Source organism: Dendrobium catenatum, unplaced genomic scaffold, assembly GCF_001605985.2.
Source record: "Dendrobium catenatum unplaced genomic scaffold, ASM160598v2 original_scaffold_210612, whole genome shotgun sequence".
Taxonomy (NCBI): Eukaryota; Viridiplantae; Streptophyta; class Magnoliopsida; order Asparagales; family Orchidaceae; genus Dendrobium; species Dendrobium catenatum.
In genome coordinates, this window is record NW_021529024.1 from 93,545 (window position 1) to 112,904 (window position 19,360).

A 19,360-nucleotide genomic window follows, 5' to 3' on the forward strand; every position below is an offset into this window, starting at 1 on the left:
AATTGTTCAAATGTTGTTTCATAAAATCAAAATTTGATGCCAGGTGTTCCATTCAAATTTAAATCCTTTGAATCATCATTTATCATTTGCACTTGCTTGCATGTTGATGCTTGTTGCATTCATTATACATCCTGATGACCAGTGCATTTGTCCCAAATCAACTGATTGCACGAGTCTCATAATCACTTGTGAGAGAAATATCTCACATATGAATTACAATATTCATTAGAGTAGCCTTGTGTATCTATTTGTAATTTAGATTACACGTTCTTATTAACCAGTAATGGCATTTGAGTTGTTGTTGCTCATTCCATATTCAAGTTCAAATAAGGTTCAGGTCCATGTCCATGTCCAAGTTCAAGCTCTTTATACTCATTTGAACTTGAATCCACAAGTCTTCTATTTATCCCAATTATGAGCTCATGTTCAAGTGTATTCAGCCTTCTATTGTTTGACTTGAGTTCAGGTTCTTTATTGTTCATGTCAAGTTTAAATGAATTTCAAGATGAGTTTAGGTTCATTCATCCTTTTGAGTTTAAAACACAAATTCAAGTCCAAAACATGTTCAAATAAAATTCAGGCTCAATACGAGCCTCTTCCATTCGTCGAGTACACTATTGTCCTTTGAATTCAAATCATGTCCTTACTTATATTGCAAGTTCAAGTCAATTTCAAGTTCACTTGAGTTCAATTCATGTTCAAAGTACAAGTTTCAAGTATGAGTTCAAATTGAGTTCATTGTGGTCTTCTTGAGTCTAAACTCAATTCAAGTTCAAGTCTTTATGAGTTGTTCAGGTAGCAAGTTCAAACTCTTCTTGCTTGAGTTTAATTTAAGTCATTTGCTCATTTGATTATAATCATGTTAAGCTCCTTTTATTTGTTCATTTAGGTCCAAAGCATGTTTTCACTTGTTCAAAATTTGTTCAAGTCCTTGTCTTATTTCAGACAAAAAGTCGGCAGCCTCCCGGCGTCTTCCTCGTTTAGGGGAAAAACCAAGAGGCCGCCTAACCGCCACGTCAAGAAAGACGTGCACGGTTGGTGTTTGTGAGAAACCGCGGCGGTGAATTTTTTTTATCCACCACGCCAAGAAAGGCGTGCATTGGTTATTAAAAGCATTTTTAAGTAGTTTTTTATTGCCCTGCCATGCTAAGAAAAGCGCTCACAGGGATCGCCTACTTCGTTGTAAGCACCGCATCAAGTTCCCTCCCACCAAGCTAAGAAAAGCGTGTATGGGTGGTCCCATGGCGTGCTACGAACAACGAAAAAGAACTTTATGGGGGATTACCCATTTCGCCATAAGCACCGAAGCGAACCTCCTCCCACCGTGCTAAGAAAAGCGCGCATGGGTGGTTATTAGCCCCGTTGCAAATGCCGAGAGCAGGTTCTCCCAAGTTTAGGAGGTTATACCTTGGCGACCGATGAGGACGAGGGCACATGTATCGAGGCAAGGGAAGAACTATTTCTTATTTATTAATTACAACTAATCATAATTAAATATTGCTAATTATCATTAGTTAATTATAATTAATTATTTATAATTAAAATATAATATATAATAATATTTAATTAATTATCTATAATTAATTATAATTAAATATAATTAATAATGGATAACTAATTAATCACAACTAATTTAATTAAATATAATTAATTATAATTAATCATTAATAATAATTAATTATGATTAGTAGCAATTAGTCATAATTAACTATATTTAATGATAATTAATTATATTTAATTAAAATAAAATATGATTTAACAAAATTTCAGCATATCACAAGATTTATAGAACCGTAAAATCTCTCGACGAATTAAACCCCTCGAGCTCTCTTCCTCTGTTCAACAATTTTACGGGATTTGGCCAAAGAAGCGTGTGAAAGGGCATAAATTACCTTCACAGCAATAGCTCCCGTCGTTGTTTCCAATCAAAAGGTAGTAGCTTCCGATTCAATAGGAGGAAAGGTCGTTGAAGGAGCGAATTTAGACAGGGGGGAGGAGCTCGGTTTGCTGAGGCTCGCGGATCAGACAAAGGCACAGATCTGGAGTTCGGCGGGAAGGGAGGAATAGAAACAGGTAGGAGAAATCTCTCTCTCTCTCTCTCTCTCTCTCTCTCTCTCTCTCTCTCTTTCTCTCTCTATATATATCCGAATCAAATGAATCGCAAGGCTTGAGCTGGTTCGGCGTCAACCTAGGGCAGGGCTCGACTAGAGGAGAGGTCGGAGAGCTGAAGGCTTCGACGTCCACTTGAGGTTGGTCGGTTTGCTGGGAGAAAACGGCATAGGGAGTCGACAAGAAATCTGCGGCTATGGAGGAAGGAGGTAGGAGATGCGGTTGAGAGGTCGAAGGCTGAAGCGAAGAAAGATCTCTTTCTCCCTCTCTCTCTCTCTCTCTCTCTCTCTCTCTGTGGACGGAGGAAGTGAAGAGGTCGGGCAAGGGAGGAGGGAATGAAGAGATTGAGGGCTTGCTGCCAGTGGAAGGGGATGAATGAGGCTCTCGTCCTCATTTTATTACCACGAGCAGGGCTTCTTGATCGAGACGAGTGCGCGTGTTCAGCTCTGAAATGGCGCCGTTGCAGGATATGGGTGACTGTATCACGAGATATATCTGCAGGATTTGTTGCAAAGCTCCGATCAGGTAATGATTTAAGCTATATTATTTTTTATCTTACCCCTTTTTTTATATTATGGCAGAGGTCAACAAATTCATTAGCTAGGACACGGGTGTTAGTATTATATGTAGAATACTAAACCCACTATAGATTTAGATTTCAAGGCTACTACTATCAGTATCCTGTAGTATGCCTCATCGGCGGTAAGTCATTTATTCTTCAAAGGATATAAATCTCACCTATCTACGTCACATGGATGACTCCACCTCTATCTTTCTCTCTTGCATGCTCAGAGTGCAGTGTTGTGTTTCTCTAGTTTCTTTTTCCTACCTTAGCTCTTCCGGATGATGATATGAGCCGCGCATGTTGACCAAGCTAACTTAAACCTTTCCTTCCATCTGAATAGGTAGCTCCTAGACTCCTCCCTATGTGTCAATCTCATATGTGAGAATAATGTATAGTCCTTAATCGAGAGTCTTCTTAGGCCCCGATTTAAGATGTATAGTCCTTATGTTTGTTATCATTAAAATTCAACTTAGAGTCAGGTGGCTCATAGGATTAACAATAGTTACTCCAATTAGAACTCTGTTACTCACACCAAAAAAAATTAAGACATTGTCAAATCATTCATCAGGTGGATTGCTAGCTGCCCTTGCAAAATGTTAGTCATAGTTACTCGTCAGGAGATGTATGGTTTTCTAACGACTTGATTGTCAGGTTACTTTCATATTGTCTATTATGTATAATTATATCTTAAGATTGTGAAAATCAGGTGTCAGTTTAACCCAAAAAGATTTCTACCAAGATTTTGACGTCTAAATGGCCAGGCTTAATGACCAAAAAATTTAAGAGTAAAAGAATGGTAAGAATCCATGTCTGACCAGCATAGATAAAAGTAGAACATTTATAACAATAGCACTAATCAAACCAATTACGGTTGATAGATTCCACTAATATTAGAATAGCACCAAAACTTTAAAAGATGATGAAATGAAACATTTATGTTTGGCAGAGATGGTACTGAACAACTAATATAATATTAAGATTAAGAATCTGAAAATAAATGTCCAAGTAAAGCATGTGTATGCCTAGATGTTTCTAATTTTCAAGAGTGAAAAATACAAGGAACAAAATCATAGAAATTTAAATGCAAAATTCCAGGTCCTCCAACCTACCAATTCAGGTTGTTCTCTCTGAACTTTTCTCCCAATGCGTGCAGCTTCCTCAGGGCTTCTTGCAGACTTAATTTGTTCAATCAAACCCTTTGCAAGTGGATTATCAACGCCCAAAAACTTTTGGGCCTGCAAATCAGAAGCAACATGTAATAAGTTGTACTTTGCATCAGAATTTGCAGCCTCGTGATTCCCAGTAGACTTACCTAGTCAAAGCTTGATAGTTGTTGATGTACCTGATAGTAGTGTTCTACAGTAGGCCACATGCAAGGAACTCCAGTTTCATCAGGCATGATTATAGAATGTGGAGAAAAATTGGAAAATGCTCCAAACGGATCCCATGTCTTATAAAAGAATATAATTTTTGACTCGTAAGGAGAGACTGTTGGATCAAGAGCAGCAGTTTCATGAATCGATGGGATTACTGGTGACAGGTCTGGAATGGGATGAAGAAAGCCACTTACAAGAATGTCCGGGCCTATCTGTAATCAACAAGTTAAAAGCTAAGAAATAATCACAACATTAATGTAAAAGATAAAATAACATTGGACTGTCATTATACTGGTTGCCAAAGAACATGAGATTCCTTAATGCAGCAACCAGTTTGACAAGAGCCATTGGGGGTGTCTCTCCTAGTTGTTGGCGAGCTGTTGCGGGAATTTTTGGGAATGCCTTTGAGGCATTTATTAAGAGAAAAATGGAGCAATGCAAAATTATTTTGATCTTTCATAGTACTTCTTTGTTGAGTTTTCATAAGGGTAAAAAAAAGAGGTGTTCAACAATCAATCATCCTCGTGATAGGAAATATTTGAAGAATTCAAATCCTAACAAGAGAGGAGAAAAACAGCAAACAAACACGAATTTGAAAGTGAAATTTCAGCAAAACAGCACCTTGATTGAAGTAATTCAAATAGAATGAAGAAACGAAGCAAGATACAATTGATCCTTAATTCGAAAGGAGGATCTTCTCTCCCAATCCCAAGATGAATCTAGGGACCAAGACTCCAAAAGAACAAGAACTCTCAAATCAGCCACCAAAACATGCAAAACCCTAACCCTAAACAACTCCTAATTAATATGTATTTCCCTAATTTCAAATACCGAATTCAAATTTCCCCTCTCCTAGCCACCCCCTACTTCTTTCCCAATTGGCTAGCCTAGTGGGCCCAATAGGCTTGGGTGGCAATCCCCCAAAATGGGTTGTTTGGTCTGCCTTTTGAAGCAGAGAACCAGCCCTTGCAGGGCTGGTTTGGGTTGGCTCAGTTCAGCCTGAACTGGCCTAACAATACCGCCCTTTCCCCCACCTCAAATTGGATATCCCTCCTCTCCCCATCAACAAGTTTCTTCATAATCTGCTAAGCCCTCAATAAATGTCAATTCTTCCAACACCATGTCCCTTTCCTCCAAATACTCCTCTATGGATGAAACAGGGGTTCTTTTATGCCCAAAATGTACCAAATGAGGAGGATCCCTTCCATACAATACCATGAATGGGGTCATATGAGAAGCAGAATGATATTAAGTGTTGTACTAATACTCCGCCCATGCCAATCACCTTGCCCACTGCTTGGGTGTCTCCGACACAAAGCATCGTAGGTATATTTCCAAGCTTCTGTTGACCATTACTATCTGTACATTTGTCTGTGGGTACTAAGCAGTGCTCCTCTTTAGTGTTGTCCCCTGTAGCCTGAATAACTCTCTCCAAAAATGGCTGAGAACCTTATCCCGATCTAATACTATGGATTCTGGTATCCCATACAATCGGACCACCTCCCTGATAAAAGCTAATGCCACTGTCACGACAATGTAGGGATGTCATATGTGAATTAAATAAGCATACTTGCTCAATCTATCCACTACCACCAAGAAAACTGTGAAACCCTCTGATATGGGTAATTCATCTATAAAATCCATGGATACCTCCTCCTACACTCGTCTTGGTAAAGCTAAAGGCTGTAGCAATCCTCCTGGGAACATGATCATGTACTTATTTCTCTGACATATCTCACATATGGATATCATCTCCTCCACATCCTTGTGCATTCCCTTCCACCACAGTTCTGAGGCAAGTCTCCTGTATGTCTTGTACACCCCTGAATGACCCCCAATTGCGCTCCCATAAAATTCCTAGAGTATATGCAGAATGTGGAGTGATCTCCTAGGCAGCACAAACCTTCCCTAATACAATAGCCTCTCCCCATCTAGAGAATACCCTAGATGGCTATTCTCTTCCTTCAACAAATTCAACCTAATCCTCCCCAACTCCTCATCCAGTGCACTCTCCTCCTTGATGGCCTCCTAGTCAAGCATCAATGAAACTGATAATGTTATCACCTGTAACTCCCCCGTACATCTGGACTGTGCATCTGCTTCCTTGTTCTCCATACCTGGCCCATACTGTATTTCAAAATCAAATCCCAGGAGCTTGAACAATCATCTTTGATGCTCCTCAGTCACCATCCTCTGTTCCAGCAAGTACTTCAGACTCCGTTGATCTGTCCTAATGATGAAGTTCCTGCCTCTCAAGTAGGGTCGCCACTTCTGGATGGCTAACATAATGGCCATCAACTCTCTCTCATATATTGATTTCAATCTGGCCCTAGCTGTCAATACCTGGCTGAGATAAGCAATGGGTCATCGACCCAGCATGAGTACTGCTCCCAATCCATATCCTGAGGCATCTGTCTCCACTATGAAAACTTGAGTGAAATCAGGTAGTGTCAAAAGCAGTATAGTGGTCATGGTCTTCTTCAAGCTCTCAAAATCAGATGCGGGCACCTCTCCCCATAAGAACCCATTCTTCTTCAACTATTCAGTTAGTGACCATACTATGGTGTTGTACCCCTTCACAAACCTCCTGCTATATCTTATTAATTCCAGGAATCCCCTAAACTCCTTCAGATTTTTAGGCACTGGACACCTTAACATAACCTCAATTTTAGCTTGATCTGCTGTCATCCCTTCTTTAGAGACAATGTGCCCCAAGTAACACTAGCCAGGGTATAGCAACATTTCTTCAGATTTGACTTCAGTTGATGCTTATGTAGCTATTGCAGTACCCTCCTCAAGTGCTCCCAGTGATCCTTTTTTGTCCTGTTATAGATAAGGATGTCGTCAAAGAACACCAACACAAACCACCTGAGGTAAGGCCTGAAGACCTTGTTCATTAGGGAGTGAAAAGTGGTTGGGGTATTAGTGAGGTCAAATGGCATCACTAGGAACTCATAATGCCTTTCATGAGTTCGGAAGGCAGTCTTTGGCAACATATGATTATAAAAAGTCATTCATGATATTTATAATAAGTATTTTTTACAGCAGCGTGTAATCAAAAGTTTCGATAGATTTAACATAGAATTTACCGCTTCAATGGAGACATCAATCAAATCAAGTGCTTGGGACATTTGAATCATCCCTAGTTCACCAACAGGAGATGGAGCACCTCTGCCACCAATAATTTTGGGAGCAATAAATGCATAAACCTACATCAAGCATGAATAGAATGTAACATTACTAGAAGCATGCAAAAATACAATAATAAGATCAGCTATTTTGCATATAAACAACAAAAATATACACATCTACAAAAGAAAAATCAGCCTCGATTGAAAGAGGAAGAGAATGAACTCCATGTAGACAACTTGAGTTTTAGAAGCACTCAATTGGCCTCATAAATAATCAGATTTCATTCATCATCAATCGCTAATAATTCATTTACACAACGTGTGTTCCTGCTTATAAAAATAGAGCCATAAGGATAAGACCAAATATTTTATAGTAAATCTAGTCACCCAATTCTAAAAAACACTCAAATCAAAATTCCCACGCTCATCCATTAAACTAAGTACACCAATGAGTTGTTTAAGATGTTTGGCAAGAAGAGGTTCAAGTATATTAATAATATTACAATCTCCTATACTAAGGTCGACTTAGATAAATCATGAAAACTAGTAGAGAATGAGTTATAAAGGAGAATGATAGGTTCACTTTTATACCTTATTCCAAGCTGTCTTGATATTATATTTGATGTAAGCACTTATGCTCATTCCATGGGTAATCCAAAGAAATCTCATTTAACTATAATAAAGGGTATAGCTCTTTATTTGATAGGAACCCCTACATTAGGCCTGCTGTATTGTGGAAATTTATTGTCTTGTGACCTAGTTGTATATTCCAAGGAAACTATATGGGTTACAAAGTCAATCCGGAATGCACAAAAGGCACATGTTAGTTTTTGAATCATTACTCATGTCTTGGTCCAGTAGAAAGCAGAACTATGTAGATTTCTCCATTGTATAAGCGAACTATATCCTTGCATATAATTGCATCGCACATGTGCTTTGATTAAAAGTAATAATTAGAATTTTATGAAATTAATCAAGAAAAGTTTTGATAGTGTAATAACAATCATGTTATCAATTTAACAAGAAATCATGATCAACATTCATGGACCAAATAGATCGAGATTTAGACATTATGTCAATCGACATCATGTTGCCCACAATAATGTTGAAATCAAATTTGTTGGCGCAAAATTTTAGAATGCAGATATTTCTACTAAACCTATGGATAAAGATAGATTTTATGTTTCCAAAAGGGAAGAGAATGAAAAGTTAGAAGTTCGAAATTTATTTACTAGTTTATAATGTACATATTAAGGTAAAGCTACCCACAATTTGTTATCTTCATTATTGTTTAATAAAAGGGGAGTCATCATTAAAAAAAGAAAGATTATTGACCCCATGAGCCCATGATGAAGCATGTTACTTTGAGGATAACAAACATATATATGGAGATACTTATATTTTGAATCAAGTGATTACATGATTGATAAAATGCATGATTTATGATGTTTAAACTAATCAAAATTTGAGATATAATCTAGTTACCACAAATAAAAGTTGACATGGTGGAATAATTTGAGTTTAAGCAAAATTAAAGCCATGCTATTAAGTCTTTTTTTTTTCTGAAAACTATCAGCTTTTTTTCCCAGAAGGAATTCGCCTGACCACGACAAAGAATAGGTACCCCAACCACAGGCAGAGTTTGTGAGCCATGTAATAGGCAACCATTTCGTGCGGTTCAAGGGGCACTTGACTCAGCCGCCTTAGCCCGATAGCGTCTTGACCCCATCCAATTTTTGGGCCAATTCCCCCCCTTCGATTTTCTTTTTAAGCATGTAATTGCTAACATATCTAACTTCTTGGCCCTAAATTGTTTGCCTAAATTTTAAATATTTTTTATAATAATTATTAAATATTATATTATATTTAGTTATCACTCCATTTGAACCTACATGTTAATATATAGGATAATAAAATAAATTAGAAAGTTATTTATTATTTCAATCCATATTATAAAATTGATTTGGTTAATGAGACATCGAAAATCAGTTAGCATATCTCCATTTAGTGACAAGTCATGCCAAATTTGTTTAAAGACTATCATTAAGTCATTAATGATTAGTCGTGCTCTAGGAATTGAACTGGAGAAGAAAATATGAAAGCACTGAAAATTTTTAAAAAAAAGGAAACTGTACATATCATTTAATGTCACAAAAATTTTCAGGAAAAAAAGAAGAAAGGACATTCTAGTTTCATTTTAATTGACTAAGTACATAGGTATGAAATTTAAGGATGAATATCCTAGCTCATATTAGTTAGCAATGCCTCTTATTATTGGCTTTCAAAATCATGAACATTAGCTTTGAAATTAATTTAATATATCATAAAATAACATGTATCAAATTATTTTTCTCCTTTTGCTAACTAAAACTGCTTATGATACTAATTATTTTCATTTCGTTATGATATTTAATCCTATCTATTTGCTGTTTTCATCATTTAAATTAAGCACAAAGTTCAAATAGCATTTTATTTCAGGATGTTATATGATGTTTTAATAAGATACATCCTTGAAGAAATATTTGTACTATTTAATGAAAATTTTGTTGCAATATACAAAGACTAGCCATTGCTCTTTGCAATGTTAAATTCACTTAGTAAATACTTTTTTTGCCCAAGAACAAAACCGATGAGAAAAAAAAATGGCCTGTAGCCTCAAAATAGTTGGTCCTAATAAAAATGTATTCATTTTACGTGGACCTTGTAGTTTTATAAACATTATAAAATCAAGCAAAAACAACATCAAGCCTTTATCCCACTACATGGGGTCGGCTACATGAATCCTTTTTCTCCATTGTGTCCTATTAAAAGTCAAATTCTCGTTTAAATCTAATAAAGAAAGGTCATTCCTAATATTTTATAACCAAGTCTTTTTAGGTCTACCCCTACCTTTCTTAACATAAGTCAAATCTAATACCTCTACTCTCCTAACCGGGTCATCGCAAGGCCGCCGTTTTATGTGACCAAACCATCTAAGGCGACTTTCTCTAATCTTATCTTCTACTGGAGCTACTCCAACATTATAAAATCAAGTGTGGGACTAAAAACACTAGCCTTGCCAAAAACAGCTTTTGCTGAAAAATACATAAAAAAAATTGCATGCAAGAAAGAGATCTGTATAATGATATGCATTCGTCAGGTTGGATTGTACTTAGCTTGGAAGAGAGTCTTGCACAACAAGGGACCGATGCAATTAAAAGAACAGCAACAAAACTAAGGATTTTTATTGGAAAGCCCCTTTGAACCTCAAGCCAGAGATTATGAAAGAACACCTAGTTCCTTAAACCAATGACGAGACCCATAAACAAGTTAATTGCCTGGTCTTGGGAATGGAAGCAATGGCCTTCTGGATTGATGAGAGCACTCATAAAAATCTGAGAAAACTCTAGTGGTCCAAGGTAGAAGGAATGTTTCAGCTCTCAAAGAATGAAACAGAATGAATGAAATCGACTGACTTTAGGTTCTATCCCTAAACTTGGATATGAATGAATATGAATAACCAAAATATTTTTTATGTTTTTTTGGAACACAGGTAAGAACCGGATGGAGCGGTTCAATCGAAGCAATATTTTCTCCAGCAGGCACAGGCATAACAAAAATGGTATTATAGACCATATAAGATATAAATTGTATTGAAAGAGCCATTAGGTTAATTATTAAGTCTAAGAAAGTTGACCTGATGTAAAATTAAGAATTTTAATGAGATATTTTACTTTATTTCAGCACTCAGAATGATCTGAAGAGGATATGGAAAGGGTTGTGCCAAGTGTTACTGTTAATACTGATGCACTAGCCCAAATGATGACAACAATGACTTAATTGATTCAGGATTCAATATCTCAACTATCAAGAAGCAGCAATAGCAGTAGCATGTCAATGGATAAATATTTAAAATTATTTTAGGTTATGAGACCATCATTATTTAAAGGAGTAGAATGACCAATTGAGACAAAAAATTGATTATTAAGAATTGAAAAGGTATTAGAAGGTATGTTATGTAGAGAGGAAACAAAGGTTTCATTAGTAATATTTGCACTTGATGGCGAGGCTAAAAGGTGGTGGAGGGGACAGCCCCAAGATAAATTTGGAGGGATAAGTTTGAAATCATTTGATGGCGAAGCTAAAGCAGGCGGTGGAGGGGACAACACCAAAATACAATATGAAGCTAAATTCAAATTATTATCAACATAATACTAAGAATTATCTTACTCTTGGACAAAGACCATAAGAAGAATCAAGGATAAATGTTGAATCATATCAAATAAATATTGACAGACAGAGGATACTAGAATTAGCTGCATTAACTCTAGGGCCAAATTAAAGTTGACCTAACACGCAGCCTAAAGTGTATGTCTTATCTCAGCAGGATGCATAGGATTCGCTTAAAGTAATTACACATATGTTTTCATTTAATGTAGGGATTTTATTTTTTAATTTACTTGCTATGAGTAACTAAATAAGTACCAAAATTGTTAAGCAAATAATATATATTATTATGTTAATTATTATAAATCTTTTATAGATATGATAACAAATCAAGATAGCTCTATATAAATAAAACAAATCAAACATGAACACACAGAAAAAAAAAAGATAGCTCTATATAAATTATCTTTAATACGCGAGCCTCGGATTCCTTCATTTCAGAAGAATTTGTAAAACCAATTGGATTGAATATATTTAAAAAACCCACAATATAAGATTTTGATGCTAAATGGGTTCAAAATGAATGTTAACAATTATTGTTAAATTGATTTCAAAATAAATGAGAGGAAATTTGAAGCAACTTTGAATGTGTTACCATTACATGAATTTGATGTGATCTTAATAATGGATTGAATCTCAAATCATTTTGTTATTATAGGCTGCAATAAGAAGATTGATAAATTTAAATTTCTGAGTGAAAGAATATAAATTTTATGAAGATAGATGACTTACTTTAATGGTAATCCTATATAAAAGCTTGCAAATTATTATCCAAGGGATATCAATATTTTTTTTACTCATGTAAGGGATACAATTAAAGAAGTGAAGGAGCTGAAAAAAACATACATGTAGTGAAAGAATATCAAGAAGTACTTTTAGATGACTTATCAGGGTTACCACCAGAAAGATAAATAGATTTTACTATCGATTTATTACCAAGCTCAAAACCAGTAGCAAAAGGGACCTTACAAAATGACAGTAAAAGAATTGCTAGAATTAAAAATTCAATTGGAGTAATTATTAGATAAAAGATTTATCAAGCCAAATTCATCATCCTATAGAGCTCCAATATTATTTGTAAAGAAAAAGGCTGGGAGTTTCAAAATGCGTAATGATTACGAAAAATCGAATAAGCACACGATTAAAAATAAGTACCAGTTGCTTGACTTATTTGATCAGCTTGAAAGAGCTACAGTTTTCTCAAAAATTGATTTGCATTCTGGATATCATCAGTTGCGCATTAAAGAAGAAGGTATTACTAAAATGACTTTCAGAATAAGATATCACCATTATGAATTTATAGTGATATCATTTGGGGAGACAAATGCTCCAGCAGTATTTATGAATTTAATGAACAGAATTTTCAAACCCTTTCTAGAAATTTTTGTGATCGTATTTATAAATAATATTTTAATTTATTGAAAAGATGACGACAGACATTCCAATCATTTGCAAGCAGTGTTGCAAACACTAAAGGAGAATAAGTTATATGCAAAATTCTCCTAATATAAATTATGGTTGAAGCTTGGGCATGGGATTACCGATGAAAGTGTTTCAGTCGGTTAAAATAAAACCAAAGCTATTACAGGATGGCCAAGGCTGGCCACAGTTTCAGACGTGAGGAGTTTTTTTGAGTTTGTTGGTTATTACAGGAGATTTGTAGAAGAATTTTCTCAGATTGTAATGTCATTATCAAAATTAACATAAAAAATAATAAAATTTGAATGGGACAATCAGTGTGAAGAAGCCTTCCAAAAATTGAAGAATTGTTTAATGATTGTTCCAATATTAATAATTTCATCAAGAATAGAAGGATTCCAAATTTTATGTGATGCTTTATTGAGAAGATTAGAATGTGCATTAATACAACATGATAGAGTGGTGACATATACTTCAGACAGTTAAAAGTTCATGAAAGAAATTATCTCACTCATGATTTGGAATTAGCGGTTGTGATTTTTGCACTTAAAATATAGAGATATTATTTATATGGAGTAGATGTGAGGTCTTTACATATTATTAAAGCCTCAAATATATATTTAATCAGAAAGAGCATAATCTAATATAGAAACGGTGGTTGGAGCTTATCAAAGATTATAACAAGGATATACAGAGTCATCCTTAAAGGGCAAATGTGGTTGCAAAAATATTAAGTAAGAAGAATTCTGAAAGTACAAATTAGTTACTCACCCAGCAGGAGCAGATATGAAAAGATTAAAAATTTCAATAGTAAATCCTAAAGATGCAAAATTTATGTAATTAAATCAGTTGGTGATTCAGTTAACACTAAAAAATAGGATATATAATTCTTTATCTCAAGATATTAATTTCTAATAAATTATGAAGAAAATTTAGGCAGGGCCAATAGGAAATTTTGCATTGAATGATGAAATTTTTTTTAAATCTAATGGTAAATTTATGTTGCAAATATTCATAAATTAAGAGAATAAATATTGCAGGAAGCATATCTCTCTGATTATACAATTCATTCAAGCAGTCATTATTTAAAATTGTGCAATATGAGGTCCGCCTCAATGTAACTGTAGTGAAAAACGCCTCGAGGCTTACGCCTCAAATTTTTTTTATGAGGCTTTAGCCTCATCTTGCCTGAGACATGCCTTGAGGTACGACTTGTTTCGCTGCCATGAGGCGTACGTCTCACTCTATTTATGTATTTTTTATTTAAAACTTACCTAAATCCTTTACAAAAGCCTCAAAAAAATTATGGATTCTTGTACCCCCAAGCCGCAACAACTTTCTCACCCTTTAGCCCTTCGCCTTCACCGTAGCCACCACCGTTGTAGCCGCCACAGGGTATCACTTGAAAGCCGCACGGCACCACCATCTCCTCTAAAAATTTTGGAGTATTACTCTTATCTTTATATTGATGACAAACATTTATGAAAAATGAAAATGACTGAAATAAATGAGAAGAAGCACATTGAGAGGTATCCACCCTACAGGATGAGGCAGGGGAGAGAACAAATTGTTATGATAATGACTCAAATAAAAATTTACTTAGTAATGATAATAGAAATGATTTCTGAGTTTTTGCCAATTATTTCAACTTTATTTAGTAATTAAATATAGATGAGCTGGGAATTAAGGAAAAAAAACTTTAGAGTTGAACTTGATATTATATTGATAATTTTATGCAATTTATATATTTTATGTTGTTTTACTCTTATAATATTTGGATTTCAATTCTATTTCACATAATTTATCACTTACCACTTTACATCTTAAGCATTTTTTTGTTTCATATATATGTAAATTTGTTACTTCATAGTTTAATAGAAATTAATGTCATCTTGTAACATATTATTTGGGTATTATATAAAAAATTACTTTTAATTTTTATTTTCACTTTATGCAATTTTTAAATTTTGAGGCAAACGCTTCAAAATACATTAAGGCTTACGCCTTGCCTTTCAAATGAAAAAGCGCCTCAATACCCAATTGCGCAATGTCAAATATTATAGGTTGTAATAAAATGTATCAAAAACTTAGAGGAATATTTTAGTGGACATGATTAAAAAGAAATGTTACACAATTTGTTACAAAATGTATTTCGTGTCAAATGATTAAAGCTGAGCATCAAAAGTCATGTAGTTAATTGCAACTTTTAACACAAGTAGAAATGTGATGAAATTGCAATAGATTTTGTACTTAGATTACCCATATCAAGGAAGATTTGTGAAGTTATTTTGGTTATTGTGGTTTGATTAACAAAATCCGCTCATTTCTTACTAATCAAATAGACTGATTCGATAAAAAATTAGCAAAGATATATGTTGATGAAATTGTGAGATTGCATGGAGTTCCAAAATTAGTCTCTGATAGAGATGTCAGATTTACCTCTAGATTATGAAAAAATATTCATAAAGCCTTGGGTACTAGATTGACTTTTAGCACTATATTTCACCTTCAGACAAATGGGCAATCAGAAAGGATAATTCAGACTTTGGAGAATTTACTTCAATTATGTGTACTAGATTTTGATAGGAATTGAGAATGTCATCTACATTTAATAGAATTTGTTTATAATGATAGTTTCCAATCCAGTATTGGAATGACTCATATGAAGTTATTTATGAAAGAAAATGTAGAACGCCTTGATGCTGGATAGCGAGAGTGGGAAGAAAAGTGATTGGTACTGAATTGATAGATGCTACAAATAAAATAAGATTGATCCGATATAGATTGAAAGTCGTTCATGATAAACAACAAAAATATTATGATGCAAAGCACGAGCCAGCTGAATTTGAAGTTGGCGATTTATTTTTATTAAAGTCGGACCAATGAAAAGTGAGCAGAGTTTTGAAAAGACGGGAAAGTTGAGCCCACGATTTGTTGGACCTTTTGAAATCATTGAAAGTATTGAAAATATAATTTATAAATTGGATCTGTCAATATATATATGCAAGGAATTCACAATATTTTTCATATATCTACACTTTGAAAATATATATCAGATAGGTCAAAAAGGATTCTGCCAAAATCAATTAAATTACAGCTTGATTTGAGATATGTAGAAGAGCCTGAAAGAGTAATGGAATATGATGTGAAGCGATTAAAGAATTGAGAAATACCATTTGTCGTGATTTTATGAAAATATTGATTAGAAGGAGATGTCACATGAGAGAGAGTAAAAAATGAGAGATTAATATACACATTTATTCAATTAAGGTATGTCTATTTAATTTTAGTTTAAGTTTCAAGGTAGAAATTTTTTTAAGGATGATTGTAAGAACCTGCTAGACCAGTTCAATCGAGCCAATCCTTTCTTTAGCAGGCATAAGCGCGGGCGAACGCAAGCACACAAGTGGGCGAAGTCGAGCGTGCAAATGAGTGGATGAACTGCGTGAGCGAGCGAACTAGTGAGATCATGTACGAAAAACTATGACTCTTTATGTGAGATAACTCTAATTCGCACACTTTAGTGGAACCACACGAATGAAAGAGGTTGTGATCGAGAGAAGACTGCGATAGAGAGAAGGATGAAGAGAAAGAAGAGTAAGTAATTTAAATTTATTATTTTTTATTCAAAATTTAGATAAAAAACTTTGTATAAATCTCATTCCTCTAATTGAAACAATGGTATATAATCGCCAATAGAAAGAATCCAACTGGTGAAAGTTTCATTTCGAAGAGAGATGAATATTTAATTGTTGAATTGCGATAAAGCAGCAGAACCAGACATAGATTCATGAGAAAATATAGGTAAGATTTTAAAATGTAAATAATGAATTAAATGGAATAATTGAAAGTAATTATGAAATTTCAGCATAAATTTATTTTATTGTGTAGATGACCGTCAGTGTTACATTAAAGATACAATTTAAAAACTGTGGAAGTTTGAAAAAGATTTCAGCAAGAAAGCAACGAAAAAGACGATTATATTTATTATATAGCAAATACAGTCTTTTGTTTTTCATTTCAATTTTAAATATAATATCATGCATATTGGAATAAAGTTAATTGAAAGGGAACATAAATAGGAATCTATATTTATATTAAATATTTATGTATATTTTAAAGAAAATAAGAACGACAAAGGAACATGACTGATTATATATATTTAAACTATAATTATCCACTAAGATTATTATGAAAACTTAAAATATTAAATTAAAATGTCAGGTAAATCTCCTATGAATTAAATGGCTAAAAGAGAAGAGTTTATTTACAAAAGAAGAAGATCAAATAGTAGCAGGTTAATTGGTTTATTATACGTTCAAATAGAAAATTTTGTTTCATTGTCACTTCAGTTAATGTTGGATATTAGTTTGTTATGAGTTTTATGTTATTGAAAAACTATATTAACTGTCAGACCGTCTGTTACCATCTGGTTAATTCGAACCTCCGGACCGGATCGTGATAGCATAGTTTTCATTGAAATCCATAAAAAGAGTTGATGAACCTACACTAGATCCCTCAATCACAAGACCAAAAAAAGGTTAATAGAAGAAGATGCAGGTGAATAGGGGCTTGCACAAACATGTGAAAGTGAGAAGGGGGCAATCAAGTGAAAGCCAATCACGCCAGGTTGAACCTAGTTCAACTACTTGGATGTAACTTAGAGTCCATTCGACCATTAAGATTTCTGACATTCTATGTGGGATTTTTTTATGAAACCAGAAATCAGAATTGCAGCAAGCAAAATAACAACATAAGCAAAATAATGACAAACATGTAAATTGCAACAATAGCTTTCAATGGTGTAATAAGATTGACATAACAAGAAGTTGAAGATGAACTATCAAGGTAAAGTATAGTGCATGGAAGCAGCAAATAATACAATAACCCAGATTATAATACAACATAACTTTATAAAACAATAAAGAAACTGTTTTGGGACAACTCAAATTGGATCCATGCTACCAAACAAAAATATAATGTAAAACTTTTAAAAGCGATGAGTGCAATGCAATACTCAAGGGTACTTTTTTGCAAAGCACAAAGCAAAGCAAAATTGTACAAACTAGAACATTTATGACTTGCATACCATATATGCAGGCATAATATAATAAAATAGCTATTTATTTAGCCAAACTTAAACACATTAGATAATATTTTTTTAGTAAATATAATTCAAAAAATTCAAAACTAGACCCCAGCTATTCGTGTATGATCAATTTAGTCAAAGAGTATGATGTCACCCCAATTTAGACCCAGATCTATACAAACAAGATCCAAAATAATCTCTCATGTTAAAATTGTGATATAAAACTAATCATAATTTAGTCTCTATACTTTACAAAATTGATCTCAATTTAGTTCCAAATGGATCATTTTGGATCAATTTTGTATAGTCAAGGGACTAAACTTGGACAACATTATACTTGGGGTCTAAAATGGCCATCTACAAATAGTTGGGGGACTATTTTGAAATTTAACTATACATTCAATAACAATAATTTTCAATCATACGGAAAAAGAAAAAGATAAAATAACGAAATGATGAAAAGATATTTAAATATTAAGAGTGCTTGTGAGATTGACCAACCGGAGATTGAGAGGCATAAAGATAATGTGAAGCGAGAAAAACGGAAAATGAGGCATCGAGAAATATTCCATGGAAAAAAATTGTGAGCAATAATCTACTAGTGCTAGTCGCAACGTATAAGAAAACTAACGGGTGAAAGAGTGTGAAGAGATAAATCATCAAAACATAACTAACTCCAACGGGTAAGAAAAAATAACCAATGAGCAACAACTCAATAACTACAAGAAATAATGAGAAGTGAACATTTGTGCTTAGTTGTTGCGGTAAATAATAAACAAAACCATGAAATCAAAACTAGGATTTTATTTTTAGTCAAAGCCAAGAGCTCAATGCTTTGAGATGATATAGTGAAGCATCCCGATACACGCACTTTGTTGTAAGCTTGCATTTCACATTTAAGCAATGCACAGAGCTAGTGCGCCACTTTGATTTGCTCCTAAAACACACTTTGAAGAAGGCTTTTAATAAAAGAATGACGAAAAATCTCATTGCCACATTTTGCTGATTGACGTATTCTTCATAGCACTTCAATCAAAACCTCACCTCATAACAGAAGCACTATGATACAAATTAAGATTGATTTCATAACATTTATGAGAGCAATTTCATAACTTCAACACTATCAAGTCAACCTATAGGTTTATAAAATTGATAAAACCACATCAAAAATTGCAGGATAGCCTAATTAAAATTGAAATAAGCTGCATGCTAACTTTGAGCCATCAAGGATAATTACCAATGACTTCAAACTCTTTTAATAATCATCGGGGATCATTCATAAACTCTGGTGATGATTTCAAATTTATTGGATTTGATTTGATGCAAAAATCAAAATTATCCTAAATATCTTAATTAAATAAATTCAATAATTGGCTGATCTTGTAAAAATCATAAATAAATAAATATCTTAAAAATGCAACTAAATTGTATTCAACTCTAAATAAAATGTAGAATTTATCAAAAA

The 19,360-nt window shown here is 34.0% G+C and overlaps 1 protein-coding gene across 5 annotated transcripts in view; it reads right to left on the reverse strand.

Annotated features, from left to right (window-relative positions):
- The window catches only part of LOC110104591 (riboflavin biosynthesis protein PYRR, chloroplastic), a 72,062-nt gene that overhangs the window by 37,768 nt on the left and 14,934 nt on the right, over nucleotides 1-19,360 (reverse strand). For 4 of the 5 annotated variants that reach the window (XM_028692470.1, XM_020833764.2, XM_020833762.2 and 1 more), the window contains 3 exons: nucleotides 7,140-7,259; nucleotides 4,017-4,262; nucleotides 3,784-3,909 (listed from right to left, as the gene is read on the reverse strand). In XM_028692470.1, coding sequence (XP_028548303.1) covers nucleotides 3,784-3,909; nucleotides 4,017-4,262; nucleotides 7,140-7,259 — 492 coding nt within the window. The remainder of the gene's footprint in view (nucleotides 1-3,783; nucleotides 3,910-4,016; nucleotides 4,263-7,139; nucleotides 7,260-19,360) is intronic. The other variant, XM_020833763.2, reaches the window with a different exon arrangement.